At 41.1% G+C, this 24,317-nt stretch overlaps 2 protein-coding genes across 2 annotated transcripts in view; both read right to left on the bottom strand.

The window, feature by feature from the left end:
• Positions 1-505: 505 nt before the first annotated feature.
• ADIG (adipogenin) lies at positions 506-6,789 on the bottom strand. Its single transcript, XM_011366632.2, has 2 exons — positions 4,367-6,789; positions 506-624 (listed from the first exon to the last, which is right to left on the bottom strand). The coding sequence occupies exons 1-2, from the start codon at positions 4,491-4,493 to the stop codon at positions 506-508; spliced, it is 246 nt and encodes an 81-aa protein (XP_011364934.1). The 5' UTR covers positions 4,494-6,789.
• A 311-nt stretch (positions 6,790-7,100) lies between these two features.
• Positions 7,101-24,317, bottom strand: part of RALGAPB (Ral GTPase activating protein non-catalytic beta subunit) — a 76,711-nt gene continuing 59,494 nt past the window's right edge. Inside the window, exons 23-29 of the mRNA XM_011366631.2 lie at positions 21,012-21,177; positions 18,484-18,606; positions 16,776-16,912; positions 14,632-14,740; positions 13,759-13,837; positions 11,410-11,558; positions 7,101-10,938 (exon numbers count right to left, since the gene is read on the bottom strand). Coding sequence (XP_011364933.1) covers positions 10,745-10,938; positions 11,410-11,558; positions 13,759-13,837; positions 14,632-14,740; positions 16,776-16,912; positions 18,484-18,606; positions 21,012-21,177 — 957 coding nt within the window. The 3' untranslated portion in view covers positions 7,101-10,744. The remainder of the gene's footprint in view (positions 10,939-11,409; positions 11,559-13,758; positions 13,838-14,631; positions 14,741-16,775; positions 16,913-18,483; positions 18,607-21,011; positions 21,178-24,317) is intronic.

The raw sequence follows: 24,317 nt of genomic DNA, 5'->3' as shown, positions 1-24,317 counted from the left end.
TGATCATCGAGCAGGTCAGGAGGTGATCAGTGCTTTATCTTTGACAAAAGGAGGAGAGCATAGTAAGGGGGCCATGGAGCCGGGGAGAGATGGCTATATTAGAGGGAGGTCAGGGGGACCCTGCTGGAAGAGAGAATTTGAGCAAAAGCCCAGAGGTAAAGGAGTGTACTAGTGGACGTCTAGGGGAGAAGGGCTCCAGGCAGCGGGAGCAGTCAGTGCCAAGTCCCTGAGGAGAGTTGTGGGAGGTGAGGTCAAGAAGTAAAAGGTAGGAGGACATTTGCAAGAAAATTCTTCATGGCAGAGGTGGCTGGTCCTCCAACATGGCAAAAACAGGTCTCGCACACAATGGGGCAGAAGCTTCTCCGACATGGCAGAGGTGGCGAGCTCTCCAATATGGTGAAGGGAGCCAGCTCTCCAAATGGCTGGCTGCCCAAGGCTGTGGGCAGGTTCTGAGGCTGCCCCCCTAACCCCACCTCTCTGAAGGGCCTCACCTGGCAGAACAGGCTCACCAGCCCGGCCTCTCCTCCTTTTGGTTATGGCGTGTCTTGTCCCAGTGAAACTTGGCTGGGCCTTTGCTCCAGGGCTCCCAATCAAAGCATAAATCTGAGTCATTTTCCTCTGAATCTGTGGAGGTATGAGACAAGGCCCCTCGGGTGGTCACATTGTCTCCTGCCCTGACCCAAAAGAAGTCCCCTGCCAGGCCTGGGCATCCTTGAAGCCTTGTCTGAGGCCAGGGGACCAAGGCAGAGTCATGACATATGGGACAGCCCTGAGACCTCAGGAAAATTTCATAGCATTAAATGTGACCAGGGATCAAAAAAAAAAAAAAAAAAGGTTGTTCTGAGACTCAGAAAGTGGCCATATCCACCTACAAAACAGGGAAGGACCCTAGAGGTGAGCAAATGACCTACCTGTATTGGGTGTGGTCCAGAAACAGGGCACCGAGGAGACACAAACCATCCATTTGTCCACAAACCAGTCCATTCATTAACAAATATCTAAGTACGTATGTACAATGATTTCCATTTCAGCACTATTTTGTGGTAAAACACACACAAGCAATAAAACACTCTGGAAACCATGTGCATGCACGCCCATCATGAGAGGTCTGGATGGCTGACGTATATCAGACTACCATCAGATGGACACCTGGCCCATCATCCAATGGCATGTGTCAAGAAGCTGTTGAAACAACTGCATTTGGTCTGTATCTTTCCCCTTGCAAGATGTCTGATGTATTACAAGCAAGTTGTGGAGAAATGTTTATGGTAGAATCCCTTTTTGTTTTTTTTGTTTTTTTTAGAAAAACAACACCCCCTCCCCCATTTTTTTTTTTTTTAATTTTTGGGGGAAAGCCTACATGCACCATTAAACAGGTGCATGAGCTTGCTGACATGGCTTACCTTGGGAAGGCAAGGTGAAAAGGAGAGGGGGAGGGGAGATTATTATTTTTCTTATGACGTCTACTCGTTTCACTGGTTGCAGAGAAGTAATGGAGGCTGAAGAGAGCCCTCAGATTGCAGACCAAGAACAGGAGACGGATGAGGCTCAGGCTCAATGTCCTCATCTTAAAACGGGCATAACAGTAGCCTCTTCTATGATGAGGGCTAACTGAAGTAAGACATGTAAAACAGGTGTTCAACAATGTTGGCGGTTATTATGAGTTAAAAATCAGCACGATGGTTTGGAGTGACTGTTGTTCTCTAGACATCGTGATTATTTTCTGACACATTCTATGTTCTAAGTGTTTTACATGCATTTTCTTATTTAATCCTCTTAACAACTTCCTGAGGCAACGACTGGTGTTATTTGAGTTCTGTAATGAGGAAGGCTCAGGAAGGTGACGTCTGGGCTCGCAGCCAGGAAGTAGTTGTGCCGGACTCAAACCTGCCTCTCTCTCCACAGTCCTGGTTAGTTCTGTTGGGTGCACCTGTTTGAAGCCTGGGAACTCAAAGGCAGCTTCAAAATTAACAACTCGTTCCAAGGACCAGCATGAGGGGTGGGCAAGACCCTCAATGGGCATGGCCTATGGTGTCTACTTCTCTGTTTCAGCCTTAAAGTCCATTTCTTTGAAGGTCTTTCTTTCTGCAATTTCCTTTCAAATTGCAAAGGAAATAACCTTGGCAGTGCATACTCTCCTTGAAGGGCATGTATGGCTTCATCCTCACCATGCCCCCCCACGTGATGGCTAAGGACTACTGTTGTCCTCATGGCCAGCTTCCCCAGGGCTCAGCTGCCCACGATCTCTCCTTGCCTCAGTGCCGCTCGGTCTCACCAGGCAGCTCCCTCTTCCTCTCCACTTGCTCCCCGCTCAGCTTGGGAATTCATGTCCTTGAGGGCCACATGGCACTTGCTGGTCAACCCTCTGCTTCCTGGGCCCAGAATCTGCCCTGCTAAGCAGGCCAGGCAGGGGTGGGGAGGCGGAATCAGAGCTACTCTTGTCTGCTTTTCATCCTAGTTTCCAGGCCAAAGTGACTCCATAGCAGACTAGGAAACCACAGGCTAGGGTGTTGCAAGCCCCAGATCCTGGGGTTTGGACCAGTTCCCGGCACAAGGACAAAACAGAGGCAATGATACTGAGAGTTCCAAGAAGACAGGCACCCTGAGGGAGGGCTGCTAACCTCACTTTAAGGACAGTTTCTGTCCATTGCAAAATTAATAAAAGGGCTTATTTCTTAGTGCCACATAAGGCTTCGGTGGGTAAACAGCCACTCAGGAGAAAGTGTGAGAAAGGGTGGGGCAGGGCAGGTGGTGGATGGCTTTAGAGCAGGGCCTCCGAGGAGAATGAATTACTGGAGACTAGTTCCTTAGACCTTAGGTAAAGTGACCCCACTTCCAGAGAAGCCATCCAAAGCCACTCCTATACTTCCTCCTACCTTGACAAAACCAACATTAACTGGATTACTTCTCAGCCTACAAGCACCTACTATGTGCCATGTGTGTGCATGTACTGTGTGCCCTGCCGTTGATGTGCATCTCTCCACAGCCCCAGAAGTAGGGACCATTATTATCTCCATTTTATAGATAAGAAAACTAAGGCTCTGAAAAACTAAGGCCCAAAGCCACACAGCTGGTAGGTGGCAGAGCCAGGATTTGACACCAGACAATCAGCACTCTTAAGTATTTCATAGGTGTATGACCTTGGGCAGGTTGCTTCTCCTCTCCAAGCCGGTTTCCTCAATTGTACAATAAGCATTACTTCACAGGGTTACCCCGAGGACTAAATGAAATAATACACATCAAGTGTTTAACACAAGGCCTAGTACACAGCGTTCAAAAAAAGGTTAGCTATTATTATGAACTACTAAGGGGCAAGGCTGAAATCTGCGCCCAAATCTTCTAGACCCCGGACAGATGGCTTTTATAGCCACCATACAGATAAGTGCTGACCTCCACTGGCCACCAGCCCGATGCCTGAGATGTACCCCTCAGGGAGTGTTGTGGTTCATCCTGAGTGTGAGGAGATCGTAACTTTAAACAAACATTTCCTGGAAGGTCTCCCAGGAACTGCTAATAATTCCGTCATGACTAGCCCCCACATCTGAAGTCATGGGGCAGGTTAGGGAGTGAATTGCTTATCCTGTCTCAATGCTATCTGATCAGAGGTGGCAGCACCTGCCCAGTAGGCCAAAGGTTATGGGGCTGAGGAGCAGGTAGGAGGTCAAGCAGTCCCTAGGAAGAGGCCCAGGGAGACAGGATGCCTGACACCTGACAGGGCAGAGTGTCATTGTGCCATGTGGCCAGGCTGCACCCCTGCCTACCAGCCCCCGGCTTCCGTCTCGGCCAGCTATGCCCTGCCTCCTGCTTTTCTCGGTGGCGCGCTGAGCTTATCAGTGATCCTATGTCTCAGAGAAACCCAGATCCTCTCTGATGTATGGTCTAGGCAGAAAACGGTGTGTTACTGGACCTCTGACAAATACCCAAGGCTGCCATACCCCACTGTACAAGTTGTTTATTGTACAAAATCACTGAGCTGAGGGGGTGAGGACTGAAATCCAGACCATGCTCTGCTCACTGAGCCTTGTGCCCTGGCTGCATTCACAGGAAGGGAATGTTTTACTAATTCATCTGCCCAAAGGTCCACCTCTTTCCAAAGGCCACTACTAACACCGAAGACCTTATGCGCTAGCAGTGACCCTAGCACAGATGTGCACACATAACATATTGCCTCCTAGTCAAACTTGGGGACTCATTCTTGGGATTCCAGGTTAAGAAACTCTTATCAGGTCAGTCCTTTTCTCTTTCAGGTACCACCTGTCAACTCTGAGCCAGCAATGAAAATGCCCAAAGGAAGTCCCTCTCTCTGCTGTAGTTTCTGGACCCCATGCCCAGCTCCAGGATTAGGGCCCCACCTGGGCAAACTCACCTTGGCTAAGCAAGAAGCGAAACCAGACGATCAACAAGAACAGCAGCAAGGCCACGGGCAGGCAGAGCCAGAAAACCAGGAAAGAAAACGTGAGGTCGTTCACCAGCGGCACCAGAGGGTACTTCATGGTGCATATGTGGCTAAGCTGGGCCAGCCTGGGCTGAGCTGGCAGGGCTGCCCCGGGGACCTGGTGGGCTGGGCCATGCTCTGCCTTCAGCCCAATTGTGACTGAGCCGGTGATGTAACAAGGAAGTCACAGTGTCCTTCAGGCGAAGGGAGAGCTGTTTTGGCTGAACGGTCAGGAGCCAGAGCAGTGAGAATAAATGTTGAGGCTTTCCAGACGGGTAGGCCTGGGTATGAATCCCTGCTAAGATGCTACTGGGTTCCTCTTGCAGGATGGAAATCTTACTTCACCAAGCTTCCAATAGTTAGAAAAGTAAGTGCTGGAATAAACATTGCCCCCAGGTGGATATTCATAGATTTAAGGTCTCAGATTCCTCCAGGAGCCAGCTCGGTCCCCAGTTCCAAAATCTTGGCTACATGTGCCCACATTTACACTTTGTGGGAGTGGTGGGAACTGTGCAAACTGGATGGAGCTTAGTGCATCTAAAGCAAGCAGATGTTATAGCTCCAGCCAGTAACTGAAATGTGAGAAATGCAAGTTCAATATTGCCAGCTTTCCTGACTTATTCCAAGAAAGCCAAAAAATCTTAAATATTTATGTGAAATCTCCCAGTTTAAAAATGTTGAACACTAAAACATTGTTGGCCAAATCAAACAAGTCTGCTGAGCCAGACCGGGTCACTGGGCTGCCATCTAAAAACTTCCTAACACATAGCAGGTCCTCAGTAAATGTGTATTTAATCCAGGAGCCTCGGCACCTCTCCTCATTAGGGTTTTCAGTGAGGGGCCTTTAGGCTTTAACCCTGTTCCTTTATCTCCCAAGTGAGCAAATACTCCCAAATGCTATTCTTATCTCCTCCCACCTGACCTGTCATTCATTCATATACTCATTCATTCATTCATTCATTCATTCATTCATTCATGAAGTAGTTAGTAAACCTCCATGTGCCAGGCCCTGTGGCAGGCAGGACGCTCTGGAACAGTCCCTGAGCTGGAGGGGAACTCCGGCCAGGCTGGGAGCCTGACTAGCGTGGGAAGCCCACACCAGGAAGGGCTGCTGCTTGTGGAGGGAAAGGCAGAAGCGCGGTATTCTCCAAGAGGGTCCTCGGACCACCTGCCTCGGCTGCTGCTGGCAGGTGGGTGGGAGCTCGCGAGTGCTTACGAAACATGCCGATTTCCACACTCGCCTTGCTCCGTCGAGTCAGAACCTGTAGGGATTGAGGCTCAGGACTTGACACAGTAATGAGCAACCAGTCTGATGCAGACTTAATTTTGAGACCACAGCATTTTGTGGGGCACAGGTTGGAAAGCTGGGCAGACCCAGCTCCAGGATGGGGGAGTGGCTGCCAAGAAGTGGGTGGTAGACCTAAAAGAAGTCATGGGGTAGAAGGACTCTCTTATAGGAAGCCACCAGCCCAGAAGGGCCAGCCACAGTGAAAAACGGAGCGAGGAGAGCAGGGGCTTAGAGGGCCAGTGGGTTTAGACGTGTCTTAGCCCAGCTGTGGGATGATCAAGGTTCCCAGAAGAGGTTGTCTGGGCAGATGGTATTAGAATGCACATCCAAGCAGCACAGTGCCCTGGTGGGCGGGCCACTTGAAGCCCAGAGGCCAAGACCAGGAGCTAGGTGGTCTGGGTTGGGGTTGGGGGTGATTTTTTGGCACTGGGTCCTGAAGGGCTGAGGTCAGAGAGAACTGGACAGCACAGGTGGAAAAGGTTTGAACACACATTTTCTTGCCTGATGCCAAAACAGGGCCACTGTGCAGTCAGCCCAGGGAACATTCCCTGGCCACCAGGGCCCAGCTGGGGGTCCTGTGATGAGCAGGCAGGACACGTGTGAACACACACCTGGGAGGCAGCTCCCAGGCCTGGCTTCCAGGCATAGTTCAGGGGGCCACACACTGATGTCACCTGGAGTTAGTGCCAGGCTAGAGGGGCTGGCTCTTGGCAAAGGCACACATCACTGTCTCCCAAAGTGGTACAAACCCTGCACCATGTGTGATCTAGGCGCTGAAGTGTCAAACTGGACCCATGGAACCCTCTGCAGCCAACCCTACTTAAAGGGGTGGAAGAGGGGCCGGCAACCTCTCTCCCCATCCCTGACTGGCTAGCCCTAGCAGTCAGATTTTCTGCAGGCAAAGAGTATAGCTGGCATTTCTGTGTTCCCAAGACACAAAGGCCCGCCAGCCCTTGGCAACTGCTAACTTCTGTAAGGTGGGTCTCTGCTGGCGGTGCTTTAATTAAACACCTTCTAGCACAGAAGGCCAAATACTTTTTTTTTAAATTAATCAAATTTTAAGTATTGATGAAAACTCTATAAAACTAGGGTGAAAACCCACACATCTAAATTATGAAGGGCAGCCAGAGCAGAGCAGAGCAGAGCCCCTCTGGAGATAGTAAGTAAATCAGGAACACCCATGCAGGAATCCAACGCCTGGCCTGTAAACAAAAGCACACACTCTGTTAGATAAGAATCTCCTTAAAATTTAATTGACTAAATGTATTACATTCAATATTCCATGGGTTTCTTCTGGACAAAGGATCGGCATAAATACAAACGAGCCTCTGGGCCTTCTTCCCTAGCCAACGAAGAGAAAACACAGGAGGCGGGGGACACGGGTTCACCTTCATATTTACATTTCGCCTGTACAGTTCAGTGCCAGCAATATTTACAGAAAATACAATAAGAAAAAGATCATGTCTTGGCAACATACCGAAATTCATACAAACTGTATATATGATTTCAAGCAAATAATGATACTGCTTATTTTTTAGCCACAACCGCCAAGCCCTTCGGAGGAGATGCTGTTGGTCACTTCAAGAGACAAGGACTTGGGAAACTTGGTTTTCTTCAACAAATATTTATTGGGCGCCTACTATATGCAAGGCACTGTGGAATCCCAAATTATACCTTTTCCCTCACCGTTAAAAAAAAGAAAAGCATCTGAAGAACATGAGTTGATACTGAGAAAAACACTATACAGTACATGGCTTCTTTAGCTACTGAGGACCCACAGTCTGATTCCACACTGACCGAGTGGACTACCTCCAGTCTCTCCACCTCAGGACAAGAGGCTGTCATGGAAATCCCTACAATAGTTCACATAATACAATTTACTGTTTCATGTAAACATAAATCGATTCTTTTTAGGAAGCTATAATGTGAATGGGTTTTTAAAATGCTGAATGGAGAACTACTGCCAGTGCGAGTGTCAAATTACCTCTGATACATTTTTTACCACCTATCACAAAACATGTCTGAGCAAGGCGGACTCCCACTTTGGGTAAAGTTCCATCTTCTAGTAGAAATAAATAACTCTCGAAGTCTCTGCCTCTCTAACAAATACTTCCTCAGTGTATGCAGAAGTAACCACCCATGAAGGCCTCATGACATTACTGGCCAAAGATGTAGGTTTCTGTATTTATAAATATAGAGTCCAGAGGAGAATCGCCTGCCCTGAAGTAGAGGACCTGGACATGGAGGACGGCGTGGATAGGTGTGTGTGTGTGTGTGTATGTGCGGGGCCAGGGCAGAAGGGGGACAACCTTCTGTAACTATTACTGCCAAAGGGCCAATGGGTAGGAGGGGGGCCTCAGGAGGAAGCACTGGACAAAAGGGAGAGTTGGCTGAGCAAGGAAAGGGTTAAAACAGTAAAAGCCCTGCTAACTGTCCCCGGGCTCCCAGATAGAGAGGAGGAGGAAAGCCCCTCATATGTGAAAAAGGAGTATGAGCGACTACCTGCCTCTGTCCTTGTCTCTGAATGCCAGGCTCCGTCACCTCCTGGGGCACTTGTCACATGTAGCAACTAAACTGTTTAAGCCACAGACCCAAGTGTCCCAGCTTGTCCCAAACACATGCTAGCAAACTTACCAAGTGGACTACTAATGACTGCCATTATTCTAGTCAAAGACTTTCAACAAAGGCAGATGAACTCAGTGACCACGAACTCAAACCCATACTAGTGAAAGGTTCAAGGGTTCTTACCACACTCCCATTTTTAGATAGATGTTATTTTGAGCAGAAGGAAACAGCACCTGTATGCCCCATACTCTGTCTGTGCCTTATACACTGGGGCTTCAAGCCTTTGGGGGCTGCATAATCCTGGATCCATCCCTCCTTCCTTGGGAGAGCATAAAGTCTTTCAGATCACAAATTGCATTCAACATGGTTCTCCACTTATCAAAGCCATTTGAATTACAGAGTTGCCAGAAATTAGAGCAAATTACAGGATCAGGAAGCCTACCCCCAACATGCACACCAAAGAACATTTGGCTGAGCAGAAATGTAAAACTAAGCCAAAGGTAAAAGTTTTGCTTGAAAAACTACACTGTGGAAATATACCTACATCAGTTATTTTTAACCTCTGGAAAGTTATAAGTTGCACACTGATTTGTAGCCTTCTTTGTTCACATCCACTAAAACAAGGGCCCATTTTCTCTTGAACCATCAATTTGGAATTTCCATGAAAGTTGATAAACCTCACCTATACCTGCTGAGCTACTAAAACATTTTTAGGGTAGAACTTGCTAAACTTTATCATACATCCTCCTCCCCCTATGCTACCAATTGGAAACATCAATTTATTGCCCAGATTAATAAGAAAATTAATTACTGAATAACATTATACCCTGAATGGAAACTGGAGTCACAGAAGGTGAAGGTTACCTTTACCTGAGCTTAAAACAAACATGAAGAAAAAAGTACATCAAACTTAAAACCAAGAGCAGCTATGCCCACATCTCTTGCTCACAGATGACAAAATACATACTTCTGGAACAGAAATATCTGCACAGGGAATTAAGCCCTACACTACCCCCTACTTCCTAATTAAACCACCAAAACATCAAACCAAACAGACCATTGTAGCCCTGACCTACAGAATCTACTGACATCAGAGTTCAAGTGTGAAATCACCCCTTATACAACTGTGATCACTCCTCTTTGGACTTTAAATGTGACTTATTTTCTTAACGTAAAATAATCCTAAGAAGAAAGCACATAAGAACTGGAGAAATGAGCAGTGTATACTCTGGCACTGTAACAGGCATCCTTGTAAGGATGTTCTGGGTCTGGCTACCTCAAAACATTTATCCCTGGCAGAAAAGTAGCAGCGAGGTAACAGAAGTATGTCTAAAACCCAGGCTGGGATTTGTTGTGCCTTCAGCTGGCAAAATCCAGAAAATATGACGACAGCCATTTCTAGCAGTGGCCACCCAAGAAGGCAGTCACTAATATTTGTCAATTATGATGAAATCAAATCCAGTAGCTCTCTGGGAGAGATCTGAATTAGTAGTGGTGAGAGGCTATTTCCTGAACCCCAAATTAGAATACTTCATAAACCTCTACAGTCTCCTGCTTGGTCCTGAAATGAGAGACAATGGATGACACCAAATAATTTTCAACCCTTGTTGTTAATTTACATTTCTTACTACATAACCAAGAAATTACCAAGAAATTACAAACGTTTAACCTGTCATTACATCACCAAGCTAGACAATACCTGGAGAGTAGAGGCATCACTGCTGTCATAACTTTTAACTCCACAAACTCCATCGGTAGCCCCATTAAAGGATAGGGCCATACCTCCATCTTAGAGCTGTTCCTGGGCCACACAGAAACTGACGCCTTCAGAAAGGTCTGTGCGGTGATGAGAATAATTTTTTGAAATGTGGAGAGAAAATATGAAACATTTTAATGTCAGGCTGCTTATTTATGTTCTTTCCTGTCAACTGGATAGCTGGATAACAAATGGACCTACAAGTGAACAGAAAGTTGAGATTTCTTTCCTTCTCCTCCATGCTATCAACAAGAGTCTTTAAATGTCCTGGAAGATTCTGAGACAGATTTTAATTTTGAACACAACCTCCTAAAAAGTGAGGTATAAAACTATCTTCAACTTCTAATTTCCAAATTTGATAACTACCAATGCATGTGTTTAAACTGAGATGCATAAAAGCCTTTCTCCTCAAAAGGCTTAGATTTAACTAAAATTGTTACTTTTAAAAGAAAGTTTATGGCTAAAATGTATATCATCATTACCAGCAGGAATATGATTGTGTCTGGGAGCCCATTTTCACTAGAAAGCTGGAAGTCTTCTATCAAATGGATTTATAATGTGTTTCTTCTATTTTGGTGATTAAACAGTAACCTCTTGGTGAGTGAATTGTTTTTATTTTTACAGTGATCACCTATCAAATTGTTTTGCTTTGATATTATAACCCCAAGCTGGAGTTCAAGATTCCTAGACACACGGTGGTCTAAGAACTGCAGTTCTTGAGTCCAACCTCCTGGAAAAGTGAAGTATAAAACTCTGGCTCCAACTGCTTGTTCCGGTACTTGTTGACAATGTCGGTGATTTTTTGTTTCCGGCGGACATGTGGTGGACTATAGGAGTCACTCTCCAGTCTCTTTCTTCTACAAATATTAATTACAGTCTGCCTCACCAGAAAGCCTTGAAAACAGAGGGTTTTAAAATCGATGTGAATAACCAGTCAGGTAGGTGAACTATCAGTACTGAAGTGAACAGAATTCAAACTATTATCAATCCATTTGCAAAACACCCCATCCCCAGAAAGACAGAGCTCCACTAAGATAAAACTGTCAGAAGAAACACACGATGACAAGAAAAAATAAAGTAAAAATCTAGTCTGACAACCCAATTCCTGCCCTGGATTATAAACAACTATTTTCTTTCCAAATACTGGAAGTTTGTGAATTATAGTTCTACTCATACTTACTAGATTAAGTGCAGTTCAGAATAGGACAAAATATCCTTCCTTTTTAATAAGATCATGGCATTTTTTACATGTGGGAACTATTAAGTAATACCACAGTTTCCTTATTTTTAATTGTTTGGTTCATAAACATGTTAAAGAAAAAAAGAAAGAAAACGTAACCCGCCAACCACATGCGAAGACCTCACCGAGCGCTCGCCTGCTGACGATCATCCCATCCACAAGAGGGATGACCATGTTAAACTTTCCAGTGGCTCCTTGAATTTTTATCCGGAATAATCCAGTGTTTAAAGGGTGGATGAAGATGACGGGAACTTCTTTTTCAAGAGTGGTAGATCTTAAGAAAAGAAAACTCTTTTTACCCCAGATAATCAAGTATTGAAATCTTTCATGTATAATATAAGAATACAAGGGGCCTGTTACCATGCAGGGTCTGAGAAGGGCTAACGAGTCAGTCTGCTCAGAGTCCTCTTTCTGGGAGCCCATGATGAAGCCCTCTACCAACACCTGACCCTAAGTACTCATCACTGGGGCCAGGCTTTTAAGCTGAGAAAAAAGGCACTAAAACGTACTTAGAAAACCCCTGGGGACATGAGGTGGAAAAAGGGCCCAGAGAAAGCTACTATGGGAAGCTACAAATCTAGCAACCACCCATGGGACTTTCGCTTAGATCCTCCTCCTTGTAGGGAACAAAAGTGGACTGCTCTGAGTGCAGGGAATTCCCCTGCAGTCAATGCTAGCAACTGAGAGCAGAAGTAGGAGTATAGCTTAGGCCCATTATGGGAACTCCTGATATAATTTGTTTTCAGGGGTTGGGGGAGGAGGCTGGGAGGGCCTCTTCAGCAGAGAAGATAAATGGCCACATCTTGGCAGAGCCAAAGCCATCAAAGCCTCTGAACAGGTAACAGGAGTACCTTTGAAAGACTGAGTTACATATCATGTGTCTGGGACATGCCAATGCATCTAGAGGTACCTGTGTGAGTCTGTGACGCTATATGTCAGGGTTGGTTTTTTTCTTTTGCAACACAATGAGCTTTCTGTCTATATAGGTAAAGTGACTTTACCCAAAGCAACAGTGAGTCAACTTTTCAAGACATTAAATAAAATTCAATCCTATACTAATTCCATCCTCAAGGCAAATTCTAATACAAATTTTACAGTCTAATCACATTAGAACTATTGACCTAAAAAGATCAAAAAATATATATATGAGACACTTAAAAGTTCTCTTCCAAACTAGTTCTAAAAAAGTCCATCTCATAAAACTATTCTAGTCTCTTCAGCAAGTCAGTGTCATGGAGAAAAAATAGAAATAGGACTGCTTTGAATTAAAAGAGACTGAAGCAATTAATACAGGATCAAGCTCCTGGAATGGATTCTAGTTTGAACAAACCTAGCTATAAAGATGTTTTCGGGAAAATGGAGAAATCTGAATGTAAACTGGTTATTAGATGAAATTTAGAAATTGTTACTAACTTAATGATTATGATGTTATCTTTATTTTAAAAGTGTTTTTAATTTTTAGAGATGTATACTGATATATTTAGAATGTTAGGATATCTGTAATTTGCTTTAAATACTTTAGCATAAAAAACGCAATGTTTTCAGATGACTTGCCCTGTTCTAGAAATTTTAAAATTATAGTTATAACAAATCGACTTTACTTGCTTCATTTCTACAACAATAATCTTAACAATGTTAGATGTAAATATTGTAAAATGTAAATTCATCTTACATGCAATACAAATCAAATCATGTAAATAGAGGGAATTTATTCAAAGTTAAAATATCAAGTTTAACTTGATATCAAGGGTAGTTCTGTGAGACATGAGAGATGAGGTTAGCATTTAGGTTCAGATCCTTTTTTATTTACTGAATGTGTGATGCTGAGGAATAAGCACTATGAGTCTATTTCACCACATCTGTATATTGAAGATGATAACTGTACCCCTGGAGTTATTTTAAAATATTTGTTTAAACCAAAAACAAGCAAGCAAAAAACCTTGAAACTATAATGCCTCTACAGATACACTGTTACTATTCTTGCAATCATTTTTTTTTTTAATCCTTTTTGTGCATGGGCAGCTAAAATAGAAATCTTACCATAATAATGAAGTTAGTATTACATTTTACTTAGAAATATTTTTCCATTAAATAGCTCATGTGATGAGGATATTTTAACTACCTATCCAGAATGTTTTGACCAATTTAATTCAATTATTTCCATCTAATATTGCTACCCTATTATCACAGTCTTCATTAATACTTAATTGCCTTCACATCTCCATTTGTCTTTTTGCTGCAGATAAATATAAAATAGCAATTAATTATGCCATTTGAAAATGCTGCTAATTTGTTCACCTTGTGCATTTATCTATAAACTTGTGATTCTTTTTCCTTAACTGTGTTTATTATTGCCTTCATCCCTTCTGTTTCATTAAGTCTATTTCTTGATTAAACTGAAATCAACTTATTTGAAAAATAAGTTTCTCAGTGCTTAAAGAAATACTGATAAACTTCAGCAAATAAGAGTGTACCTTAGAGAAGTGCTACTATTTGCAGTAGTTTCCACACCAGTACTAATTTCTGTCATCAGGTCTGAGAGGGGAAAGTTTTCTGGAAGAAAATAATAGCATTACAATTAATATCTCCCTCCAATTTCCCAAATAGAAAATCTAATTTCCTAATCTCTTTACATAAGCAGGCAATAAATATATATATGTCTGTGCTGTCCTACAATATATAATCCTAACTATTCCTCATAAATAAAAATAACTCTCTCTCAAGACATTTTAGTTAAGTTTATCTAAAGCAGAGAGTCTTTAGAGAACATAGTAGTCTTTGAGGGCTTAGAAAGGGTTTTGGAGAGACTGAAAAGCAACTATATCACACTTTTCCACAAACTCTGAACTGGATGAGATTCCAGGCTATGCTTTTCTAATGCTCTTATGTTGCTTATATAAAAGTCATGAGGAACTTATCCACAACAGAATTCCTGAGGACAAATTAATCTTCACGTTAAAACTAGACAGTAGGGTTCATGGAAAGAGGGTGAGTGAAGTGCTCCCCCTTCCCCTTTCCAGAGGTCCTGTGAATGATTGGGACTAACTGGCAATAAATCATTAAGTCATACCAAACATAGCCAAAGACTCTGTATTCACTAGTCTCATCGAATCTTCATGACAATGAAATAAATAGGTGCCATGACAGTCTCCATTTAACAGATAAATAATCTAAGGCTTAAGGAAATTAAGTGAGTGATGGAGCTAGGATACAAACCCAGGCTTGCTGAACTCCAGTCCCAGTTCCTGGCCACCACATCATGTCTATCCTGCCGCTCCTTTAGACATTTAGCAAGTCACTGTCATTCTATTATAATTTTATTTATGGAGAAAGTCCTTATACAGTACCTATATCATCATAGCGTTCTACCCACACTACAGAAACTCTTGTCTCAGGTCCGAGGGGAGGCACAGGGCGACCCTGAGGCAGTTTCTTCATTCTGGAACTGGGACTGAGCTACAAGGGGCAGAGAAAAGCAGAAGAGGAGGCAAAAAAAAAAAAAAGGGCTTAATAAAACTAAAATTATACATTCATCAAGCTGCCTAGCATCATAAGGATTAGGTCATGGGAAATCAGTTTAGAAAAACTATGTGAAAGACATTTGCAAACAAGCTCTTCTTTGGCTCCTTTCTTTATCAAATCTCAACCTAGAACAAGGAAACGAAGGCCTAAAATCCTCAAAAGAAAAAAGGGCAAGGAATATCAAATAATTATAATTGACGTTAAGAAAAATAAAATTTGCGGGCAATATCTAATTAGCACTTAAAAGGACTTGAGTCTGTCTATGTGGCTAGAAAGCAGTATGCTCTCCCCATCACAACAGCATCACTAATTTGTCTGGGGATCCTTATCTCTTAAATGTCCCACCAGCAAAATGTTCTCAGACCAACTGCAATCTAGGCTACAAAAATTCCTTTTTTTTGTCAGCAAAAAGAAAAAAAAAGTTGCTTAGGTCTTCACTATTATTCAGTTTTCTCCTGGCTTCCCTGCCCACCCAATCAGCTTTAAGTTTCTTTGAAAGGCTAGCAGGCCTATGTGGCTCTCCGTTAGCAACTGGCACTCTGAGCCCCATCACTTTCAAGGCATGCAGCAGAGCTAAGTTTATGCTAAAGCCTTAACGAAGCTATGTGTACCGAGAGGGAATCTCATACCTAAGTTGAATTTAAAAAATAAAATTGCTTTATTAACACAAAAAATATACGTGTCTTTATCAGATTACCAGAGACCATGGCAATTCCCCCAATTCTTGTTTCTATTGTGGCAATCACAGAAATGCGTGACCGAGAGATTTCCCCCAAACAGTGACACATCCAGCCACACTCAGAGATTATTTTCTGTGCTTAAGTCAGGCCTACCTAGATTATTTCCCCTTTTGATTAACTCAAAATAAGGTTAATTACATTCACAAAATCCTTTTTCTATATAATGTAATATAATCACAAGATGTTTCATCATATTCACAGGTTTCACTCACATGCAAGGGGATGACATTATATAAGGGCAAGAGTCACGGGGGGTCATCTTAGAATTCTGTCTAACACAGTGACTTTTTTCCTCCAACTTTGCCAAACTGCTTTTTCTGCATCTATTGAGATAATGACTGTTCTTTTTTTAGTTTGTTAGTAGCCTACAAAGTATATGATAAATAAGAACAATGTGCTTTAAGAGTTGTCATCCTTTAGATTTTAAGGAATAACTATGCTGGCATTCAGAAAATGAGTACAAGGGCAGCCAATCACTGACTATTAGATCTGGCTAAAATCCTACATTACTACCCAACAATGACTTGTTCATTTCCAAACTGTATTCTGTGAAATCTTTTTAAATGGAGCAACTCCTGATTTTCAAAATCAGTCTATTTCAGAGAGTCCTATACAACTTAACCTTTTTTCCCAGTTTTAAAGGAGAAAACCTCTTCCATATACTTTAAGCATGTACTTACACTAAAAATAATTTTCACTATAGAAGGACCCCAATTAAAATCTTATACAATAAAAGAATGGCTTCAGTCAAGTATTTTATTGTTATTTTTTTTAAATCCATCTTCTTACACTTAGGAATGGATCCTGTACTCTTGTTATCACTTACTTTGGTCACTTTCCAGTAAGGATTAAGAGGGAACATGAGGAGAAAAAACATATAACATCCACTGAAATGGTAAGAAAAAATGTAGAGCCAATGCTGTACCTTTAGTATTTCTGAGACAAAATAAAAACCTAGGCTTGAGAAGAAATGGGTAAGAGAACCAAGCATGGTACCAGAATGGCTAAATCAAGGAAAACAATAGAGGCTCTCTTAGGATGAACTACCTGTTGCAAGCTGAAAAAAAAGAAAGCTGTAAGAATTTGTTTTTTTTAAAAATGAAGCTACTAATGAATCAGTACAGCTATAATTACTCTCTAGGTTAAAATCAAAAGCTTTTCAGGTATGATTCTATAATTACTCTCATTTCACTATAGATTTTTGGAGCTATATCAACAAGATGACTTACCCTTTGTGAGGAATTAAGATTGTCTGTGTGATTAGGGAAAAGCTCAAGTGTCAGGGATGGCTGTTTCAGAATTCCTGGCATAAGATCCATATTTGAATCACTATCTTGGTCTGAGATGTTACTTTCCAATGAATCAGCTACGGGGTAAAGAAAAAAAATTATTATAATACCTACTATCTCTATGGAACAAAAAGTGTTTGAACTAATTATGCTAATTAGTTCTAGTCTAACCTAGTCTAGAAGCATTGCTTCTAGAGCATGGGTCGGCATACTTTTTCTGTAATGGGTCAGGATATAAATATTTTCATCTTTGCCGGTTGTACGGGTCTCTACTGCATATTCTGTGTATTTTATTTACGACCATGTAAAAATGTAAAAACTCCTCTTGGTGTTCTGAATTTGGCCTATGTGCCATAGTTTGCCAGCTCCTGCTCTACAGGATAACTGAGGTAAGACTACAAAGTATTTAAATTTTCAAACGTGGAACATAATAAGAGTCATGTTATTTTCCAAATTATTCTGATTATATATTCAATCATGTAGCATGCTGCCAAGTAGCACTAGGACATCCCAAAGCTACGGAGGATCTAGTCTCTGTGATTAAGGAGTGATCTGGTTGGGGACAAACACACAGAAAGTTATAAAAAACAAAATGAAAGAAGACAAGGGCACAGCTGACACAGAAGATGTTTCATGACTGGAGGTGAAGGCTCAATTACGGGAACTACAGTGCAAGTACCTGGATCTAGCTCTGAGAGGACTGGATTAGTGCTAACAGGCTAGGCCAGAGACATTAGGCAGGGATTCAGCCCACAGAGGACAGACAAAGCCTGGCTTCTGGAAAAGCTGGTAGATCACAGTCTTGACAAAAAGGTAAGATACTGACCTAGACCATGGAAGGCCACTCCTGCCAGGGACATAAATGGCCCCACAGTATGAGACAGGAAGGGGCCCAGGATGGGAAGTCAAGGGTTCCAAGTACAAACAAAAGTTAAGAGGCTGCCATGGTAGGTCACGTGAAAATTCATTATCCTGGAGATGAAACCATGCAAATGTGATGTGTAGCATCCCATCCTATGGATGGTCTCAATGAAAAAGAAGATAACTTTTCTACTTGCTGGCTAGTCAGGCACAAAGAAATGGGCTTAATTTGCAAGAATCAAAGGTTTTAGGTAAAATAAGACTATGAGTTCTGATTGAAAAGTAATAATCACTCCTGATCCTTAAGAAGAACAGGCTCGATCTCTATCTTTTCTAGGCTGTTGAAGTTTCTCCTGCTTGGTGTTCAATCATCCAGAGGCCTTCATGAGAGTCTTCCAATTGTAAGATTCTCCGGGGTTCCATATAAAGGCTCTCATATGGAAATAGGGAAGCAGGTGGGGGCTCACTCATGGTTAATGAATAAACTGGAAAATAGGGCTTGTATGTATTGATTAAATTAATTAAAGCTTTCTTTAATTAATGAGTGGGTCTCCATCGCTATTTAAATATTATGAGAGGGTTGATCTGCTTGTCTTTAACTACTTTCCTTAAGAAAGTTAAGAGGGGCTAATGTCCTATACCTTTGCATAAGCTAAAAGCTATCATGTCTTAGAAGCAGAAGAATGCCTTAGAAGACTTGAGAATCTCTCACAATGCAATAATACTGCACAAACCAGTGAATGCCAAAATATATCGTAAAACAGCACTATACAAAAAATACTCTTACTTAAGGACTCCACAGGAGAAGGAACCACAAAAGCTATTTCCGTAAGGGCATCGGCATAATACAGCACCTTCTTCTGTCCATTGAAAATGCTAGCCCCGACATCTTCTGAGGAAACCACTTCATCTAGGAATGAGAAACACTACATTATTGCTCCAAAAAGTAGGGAAAAAAAAATTCATCCTGCTTTGTGAAATTTTAACTGGTTAATAAAGCGATGATAAATAGAACGTACATTTCTAACAAGAATAAGTTGGTGTGTAAGAATAAACTATAAATGTTTACTAAATGTCTTTATGGTAACTTTAAATCATAAAATCTTAATTTCGCAGTTTCTGAAATTACTCTAAATCAGACCACTTTTGATGAGCAGGGCCTTTGGCTCACTTGTATGAGGCAGATTAAGGGAACAGTCTTTTGGGAAGAAGCAATAATCAAAAGGACCAAGACCCCACAGTTCCTATAGAGGGAGTTGAGGCATGTGTGTGTGCGTGCGTGTCTGTCTGTCTGTATGTACGTACATACTCTTGCTTTCAAGGCATTTCTGTCCCTGGTCTCTTCTCTGCTGCTTCTCCTCAGCTCTGCTTCTGTACCCCCTTCCCCAGTGGTCAGTGATGTGATATAAAATGTACAAGCAGTTTTAGTAATAGTTTCTGCTCTAAGCCAGCAAGATTAAATGAACAAAAGTAACATTCCTGAGAGCTAGTATAATTCTCAATTAAAATGAACACAATAGCCTACCAGTAGTAATATATAAAGACCCACAACCTGACAAAAAATTGGGAAGAGGAAATGAACAAGTAGTTCTCAGGAAAGAAGTAAAAATACAAAACTAAATCTCAATCGTAATTAAAAATAGAAAAATTCTGACCTAACAAACTAGAAGATACCTAATGTTGGTAAGGATGTGGCAAACAGGAAGTTTAGACCAGAGGTTAGCAAACTTTTTCTGCAAAGGATCAGAGAGTAAATAAGACTTTATAGGCCATGTGGTCTCTGCCACCACTACTCAAGTCTGCCACTGTAGCATAAAAGCAGTATCAGACAATATATAAATGAGTGTGGCTGAGTTCTAATAAAACTTTATTTACAAAAATAGGCATAAGCTGTAGTTTATTGACTTCTGGTTTAGAAACTAGGAAGGCATTTTCCATCTACTATATAGTAGATGCTATGGTTACTGCCCCGATATCCACTCCACCCTCCCCTACTGTTTGCAGCAGCTGTGAACTGTGGGCGGGACCAATCCTTCACACCAGTTCTACCTTGTCTATATTTCTCTGTCAGGATCATTCCATCTTTCATGTCACAGGTTTGGGATGGTCACTATGCATCTCAGGATTTGCGAGTGGGGCGGTTCTGAGACTCCTCTCCAGGCTAGTGTGGTATGTAAATGTAAAGGCTGGAATTACCTTTTTGCACTAAGAGAGAAGCCAGGCTGTAACAAAGCTAACACATGGAGAGCAGAGCTAAAGAAAAAACTGCAGAGAAACAGAACTGGAGCGCTGATCAAACGACAACAAGAATGTACACTAATCTCTCAAACTTTCAGTTACATGAGGCAATAAATGACCAAATCTAAGCCAGCATGTGTCAGGTTTTCTGTTACTAGCAGCCATAAGCATCCAACTAATATATTTATCAAATTGAAAAATGTGCATATCCTTTATCGATCCTACTTGGGGGAATTTAGTCTATAAATATAAGCACATATTAAAGGATATGTGGAAATTAAAATTAGAGTATATCCACAAATACTCTGATTCAACCTTGGTTGAAATTAGAAAAGAACTAGAGGTAACAAGTGACAGTGGCATTTAATGGGAAACCTTACGAGAGTGTAATCTTGTTGACAGAAGAATTCTGATAATTTGAAGCACTGGACACAAGCATTAACGACTTTAGAGAGATAATATTAACTTTCTAGTGACTGCAGGAGCCCTCAGAACAAAGAACATTAGCCAGGTGGGGCAAAGGTTTTAAGTTTAAATTTATATTTGCTCTGGTATTTGTTATCCTGATTGCATGTCCTCAGGAGGATTTATAGAGATGGGTTTTTATATAATATCCTAGAATGTAGCCTTTAATGATAGCCACAAACATATCTGTTAATAGAAAACTGTATTTATTAGACAAAAATACACTTGTTAGGAAACTATATTGTTTACTATAATCTAAATTTATTGTAATATTGTTGAAGAAAATAGTATTTGCTCACTCATGCTATAAAAAAGGAATTTATTAGCCTTGTGATAATTAAGCCATTAACTTTATATGAATTAACTCTACTTATAAAATTCATTCATTTGTTTATAATTTTTTGCCTATGTACAAAGAAAATGTTTGGAAGAATATACAAACTACTATTAAGTAACCTCATGTGAGGACGAGGATTAAGGGAAGGAGATTTCCCCTTTATGTACCTCTGTTTATTTTTTTAAATAAGACTACAAAATCATAGTAAAAGGCAGGAGTGGAGTGGAATCAAGAGTAACAAAACAAGAAAAAACAAATGACCATTATGAGTTTACCTTGTTCAGGTCCTTCACCATCATCGCAACTATTAATAGACCAACTGGTGGAAACATGCCCAGTCCAACCAGGGTGTCTGCCCACATCTACTGACCAGCCAAGGGAGAGCAAAAATTCTAGGAAATGTGGCTGAACATTTCTGGAAGACTCCACATTCTTTAAAATCTGAAATATAAACCAATTATCAGCTATAATGAAGGAAATAAAAGAGCATATCAAACTAAAGCTTCATAAAAATCAGTTAGCTTTGAAGTGTCTGACAAATCAAGTCCAAGCTCAGTATAAACTGGGGAATATATCACTGTAATTTAAAATGCATGCTTTCAAAGTAGATAGATTTGAGTTTGCATCCTGGCTGGGCCTTGGGCAAGTCTCCTAACCTTACTGTTTCAGTTTCTTCATCTATAACATGGGGATAATAACGACAGTTGTGAAGATTAAGTGAGATAATGCAAGTAAAGCCCTTAGCTCCCTCCCTAGCAAAACAATTACTGAACCAGACATATTTATTAAAAGTAAACAACAAACACTATGTCCCTGCCTTCACAAAGGTTACTGTCTGGTTAGTGAGAAACATTACATAGGTATGTAATTATTTACTTACAGATCTTGATGAATGCTATAATACAAACCTATTAAAAATTCAATAAAGACTAAAAAATGAGAGCAAAAACATTCTTCTTAGTCCAAAGAAGAGAATGCAGCTATTCCAGAAAAAAATGAAGTGACCAGAAGGTTCTCTCCTCTTCATTAAGTACCAAATTTAAGAAAAGCCCCTTGTTCTAAAACAGTGGTTCTCACAAAGCTGAGTTTGCCCTCTAGGGGACATCTGGAAGTATGTGGAGACATTTTTGTTACCACAACAGGTGGGGCGCTACTGGTATCTGGTGAATAGAGGCCAAAGATGCTGCTAAAAGACCTATTTACAGGACAGCTCCCATAACAATTATCTCGCCCAAAACAGCAACAGTGATGCTACTGAAAAGCCTATGCTAAAGGAAAGAAAATGAGGCATTACCTACAAATAAAAAGGAAAGCCGGGGGTGGGCAACGTACCAAAATCACCTGGGTACCTTCTCAAACAGAAGATTCTCTTAGCCCACTCCAAGCCTTCTACACTGGAGTCAGCAGATAGGATCGTAGAATCACTATTTTTAAAAGCTGCCCCAAAGACTAATGCAGCCAGTCTGCATATTACTAACGTAGTTCATATAATGCTAATCTATGTCAAGACCATTAAGAGGCCTGATAAAATCAAAATATGGGGTGTTCCTTCTATTACTTCTCAGTCCACTGGGCATCACTGCCAGTCCATCATCTCTCAAACACATCATCTCTTTAAACACTTCTCTTTAGAAGTGTACTTACTTAGTTCACCCATATCCCTTCATATTCTTTTAAGTGCCAGGAACTGATTTAATAGCCAGTTCCAATTTTCTTCCAATTAAAGTTTTTATTCATAAGTGAAACTCTTAAATAAGTAATTTCTGAAAATTTAGTCAAAATACAATAAGTGAATCAAATTCAACTTGAAGGCCACTGGCTGGCAGCCAGAAATTCATCTAAATCTACCCTGTGGCCAGCAAAGGCAGGTCTCCACCGTTCTAAAGGAGGCCTCAGAGAATCTTCATTGTTTCCTAGTCACTCTGTCTTTAGACAGCTAAAAAACCTGAATTGATTGGTTTAAGAGTTACCTCCAGGGTTTGTGTTATCTTCTTTTACAAGGAGGAGAAAAATGGCCCCATTATTCTCATCCTAACCATTAGATACATAGACTTCCTTCAAAACAGATCCCCAAACCCTGGAATTAATCCAATTCTACTGAGGTTCTTTCAAAATATTTGAGTCTACCAGTCTCATCCCTGGCTACCACCAGGCCATATTCTCTCAAGATCCAAGCATACTAGACTCCACAATGAATTTTGTGAAGATAGAATTCTGACCTCCAGAGGCTTTACACATGCTATTATTTTGTTAGTAACAACCTGCTTCTATCTTTTGACTTATTGTCAATGTATACATCAAACACAAACTTAAATGTCTTTTCCTCCAAGGATGCCTTCATAAAACTAGGTTGCTTTCTTGTTATGGCTCCTATAACATGCTCATATGCTTAGTATACTTTGCTATGGTTTTTAATTTAATCATCTGCCTTTTCCCCTAAACAGCAGTCTTAGGAGGCCAGAAACCTTGTAGATCTTGTTCACCACTATAACCCTGGCACCTAACAAACAGTAGACATCTAAATACTTATTGAATATGTAACATGAAATGAGAAAAACTTTCCCATAAATCAAATCTCCTTTTCTAGTAGCTCAACAATAATTTGAAGTAGTGCTTGTAGTATAAACATTTTGTGACTTTGGTTAATTTCTCAAGGTGCACTCAATTTGATTAGTTAATGGTCTTATAATGATTATAATAAAATTCCAAGATCATACAGTCATAGTGCCCTACATGCCTGAATTTTACAAAACTTCCTTTGACCCTTTCCTAGTCACGATTGCTAACTATCTGCCTATTGCATGTTCCAACTATTCATTTCCAACAGACACCTCAAATCTCCTGCCATTTGCTGTTTTCCACTCTCACCTATTTTACAGATTTCTTCATCCTTCTCCTAGTCTTTTACACATATTCAACTGTTTCACTTACTCTGTTTTTATCCTTTATTTCAGGTGCTATTTCTCTCACTACACACTACACATGCCTCAAGTGAAATTATTTGCTTGTGAAATTACCTGGAAGGTGAGTTCCTTAAGAGGAAAGACTTTTTATTCACAGGGAAGATATTCAGTAAATATTTGTTTTACTCTTCTTAAGCAATCAGGCCTAGCTTTAGCTTTCTGTCTAACCTTCTGTATTTTAGTTTCTTTAGTCTTAAGAATTTTAATCTCTTAAGAGGAAGAAAGACATACTATAGCTCTACTCTAAATCACATCCATTGAGAGTCGTGACTCAGGACTCTAAGCATCATAGTTTTCATTAATTCAGTTTCTAAACTAGTTCACAAGTCTTTAAGTGTCAAGTATAACTCATCTCCTACTATGGATAAGCTCAAGCTATATAAAAAGTTTTATATTTATGAGCATAAAAAATTACCCCCAAAATTCAGAAATCTTACCTCCTGGTTTGTTTTCTGACCTGGTTTCATATAGAAAATAAAAACTGTGTCGAAGGGACGACATGGCAAGAGATCCAGATACCCAATGTCATCAAAAAATCCAGATATCGTGGAGTCAAGTGCAATAAGGTGAGGAGGTAGACGACTGTTTGCAGGTTCCTATCACCAAAGGAGGAAAAGA

The sequence above is a fragment of the Pteropus vampyrus genome, unplaced genomic scaffold (genome assembly GCF_000151845.1).
Source record: "Pteropus vampyrus isolate Shadow unplaced genomic scaffold, Pvam_2.0 Scaffold125, whole genome shotgun sequence".
Lineage (NCBI taxonomy): Eukaryota > Metazoa > Chordata > Mammalia > Chiroptera > Pteropodidae > Pteropus > Pteropus vampyrus.
The sequence above is the reverse complement of the archived record's forward strand: the minus strand, read 5'-3'. Positions and strand labels throughout refer to the sequence as shown.

What these genes read in the sequence shown, in the direction of transcription:
- ADIG (XM_011366632.2), bottom strand. Translation starts at nt 4,493, where the DNA reads ATGAAGTACCCTCTGGTGCCGCTGGTGAACGACCTCACGTTTTCTTTC. An exon ending in TCGCTTCTTGCTTAGCCAAG is followed by an intron (nt 625 to 4,366) that starts GTGAGTTTGCCC and finishes ATACCTCCACAG; the next exon opens with ATTCAGAGGAAAATGACTCA.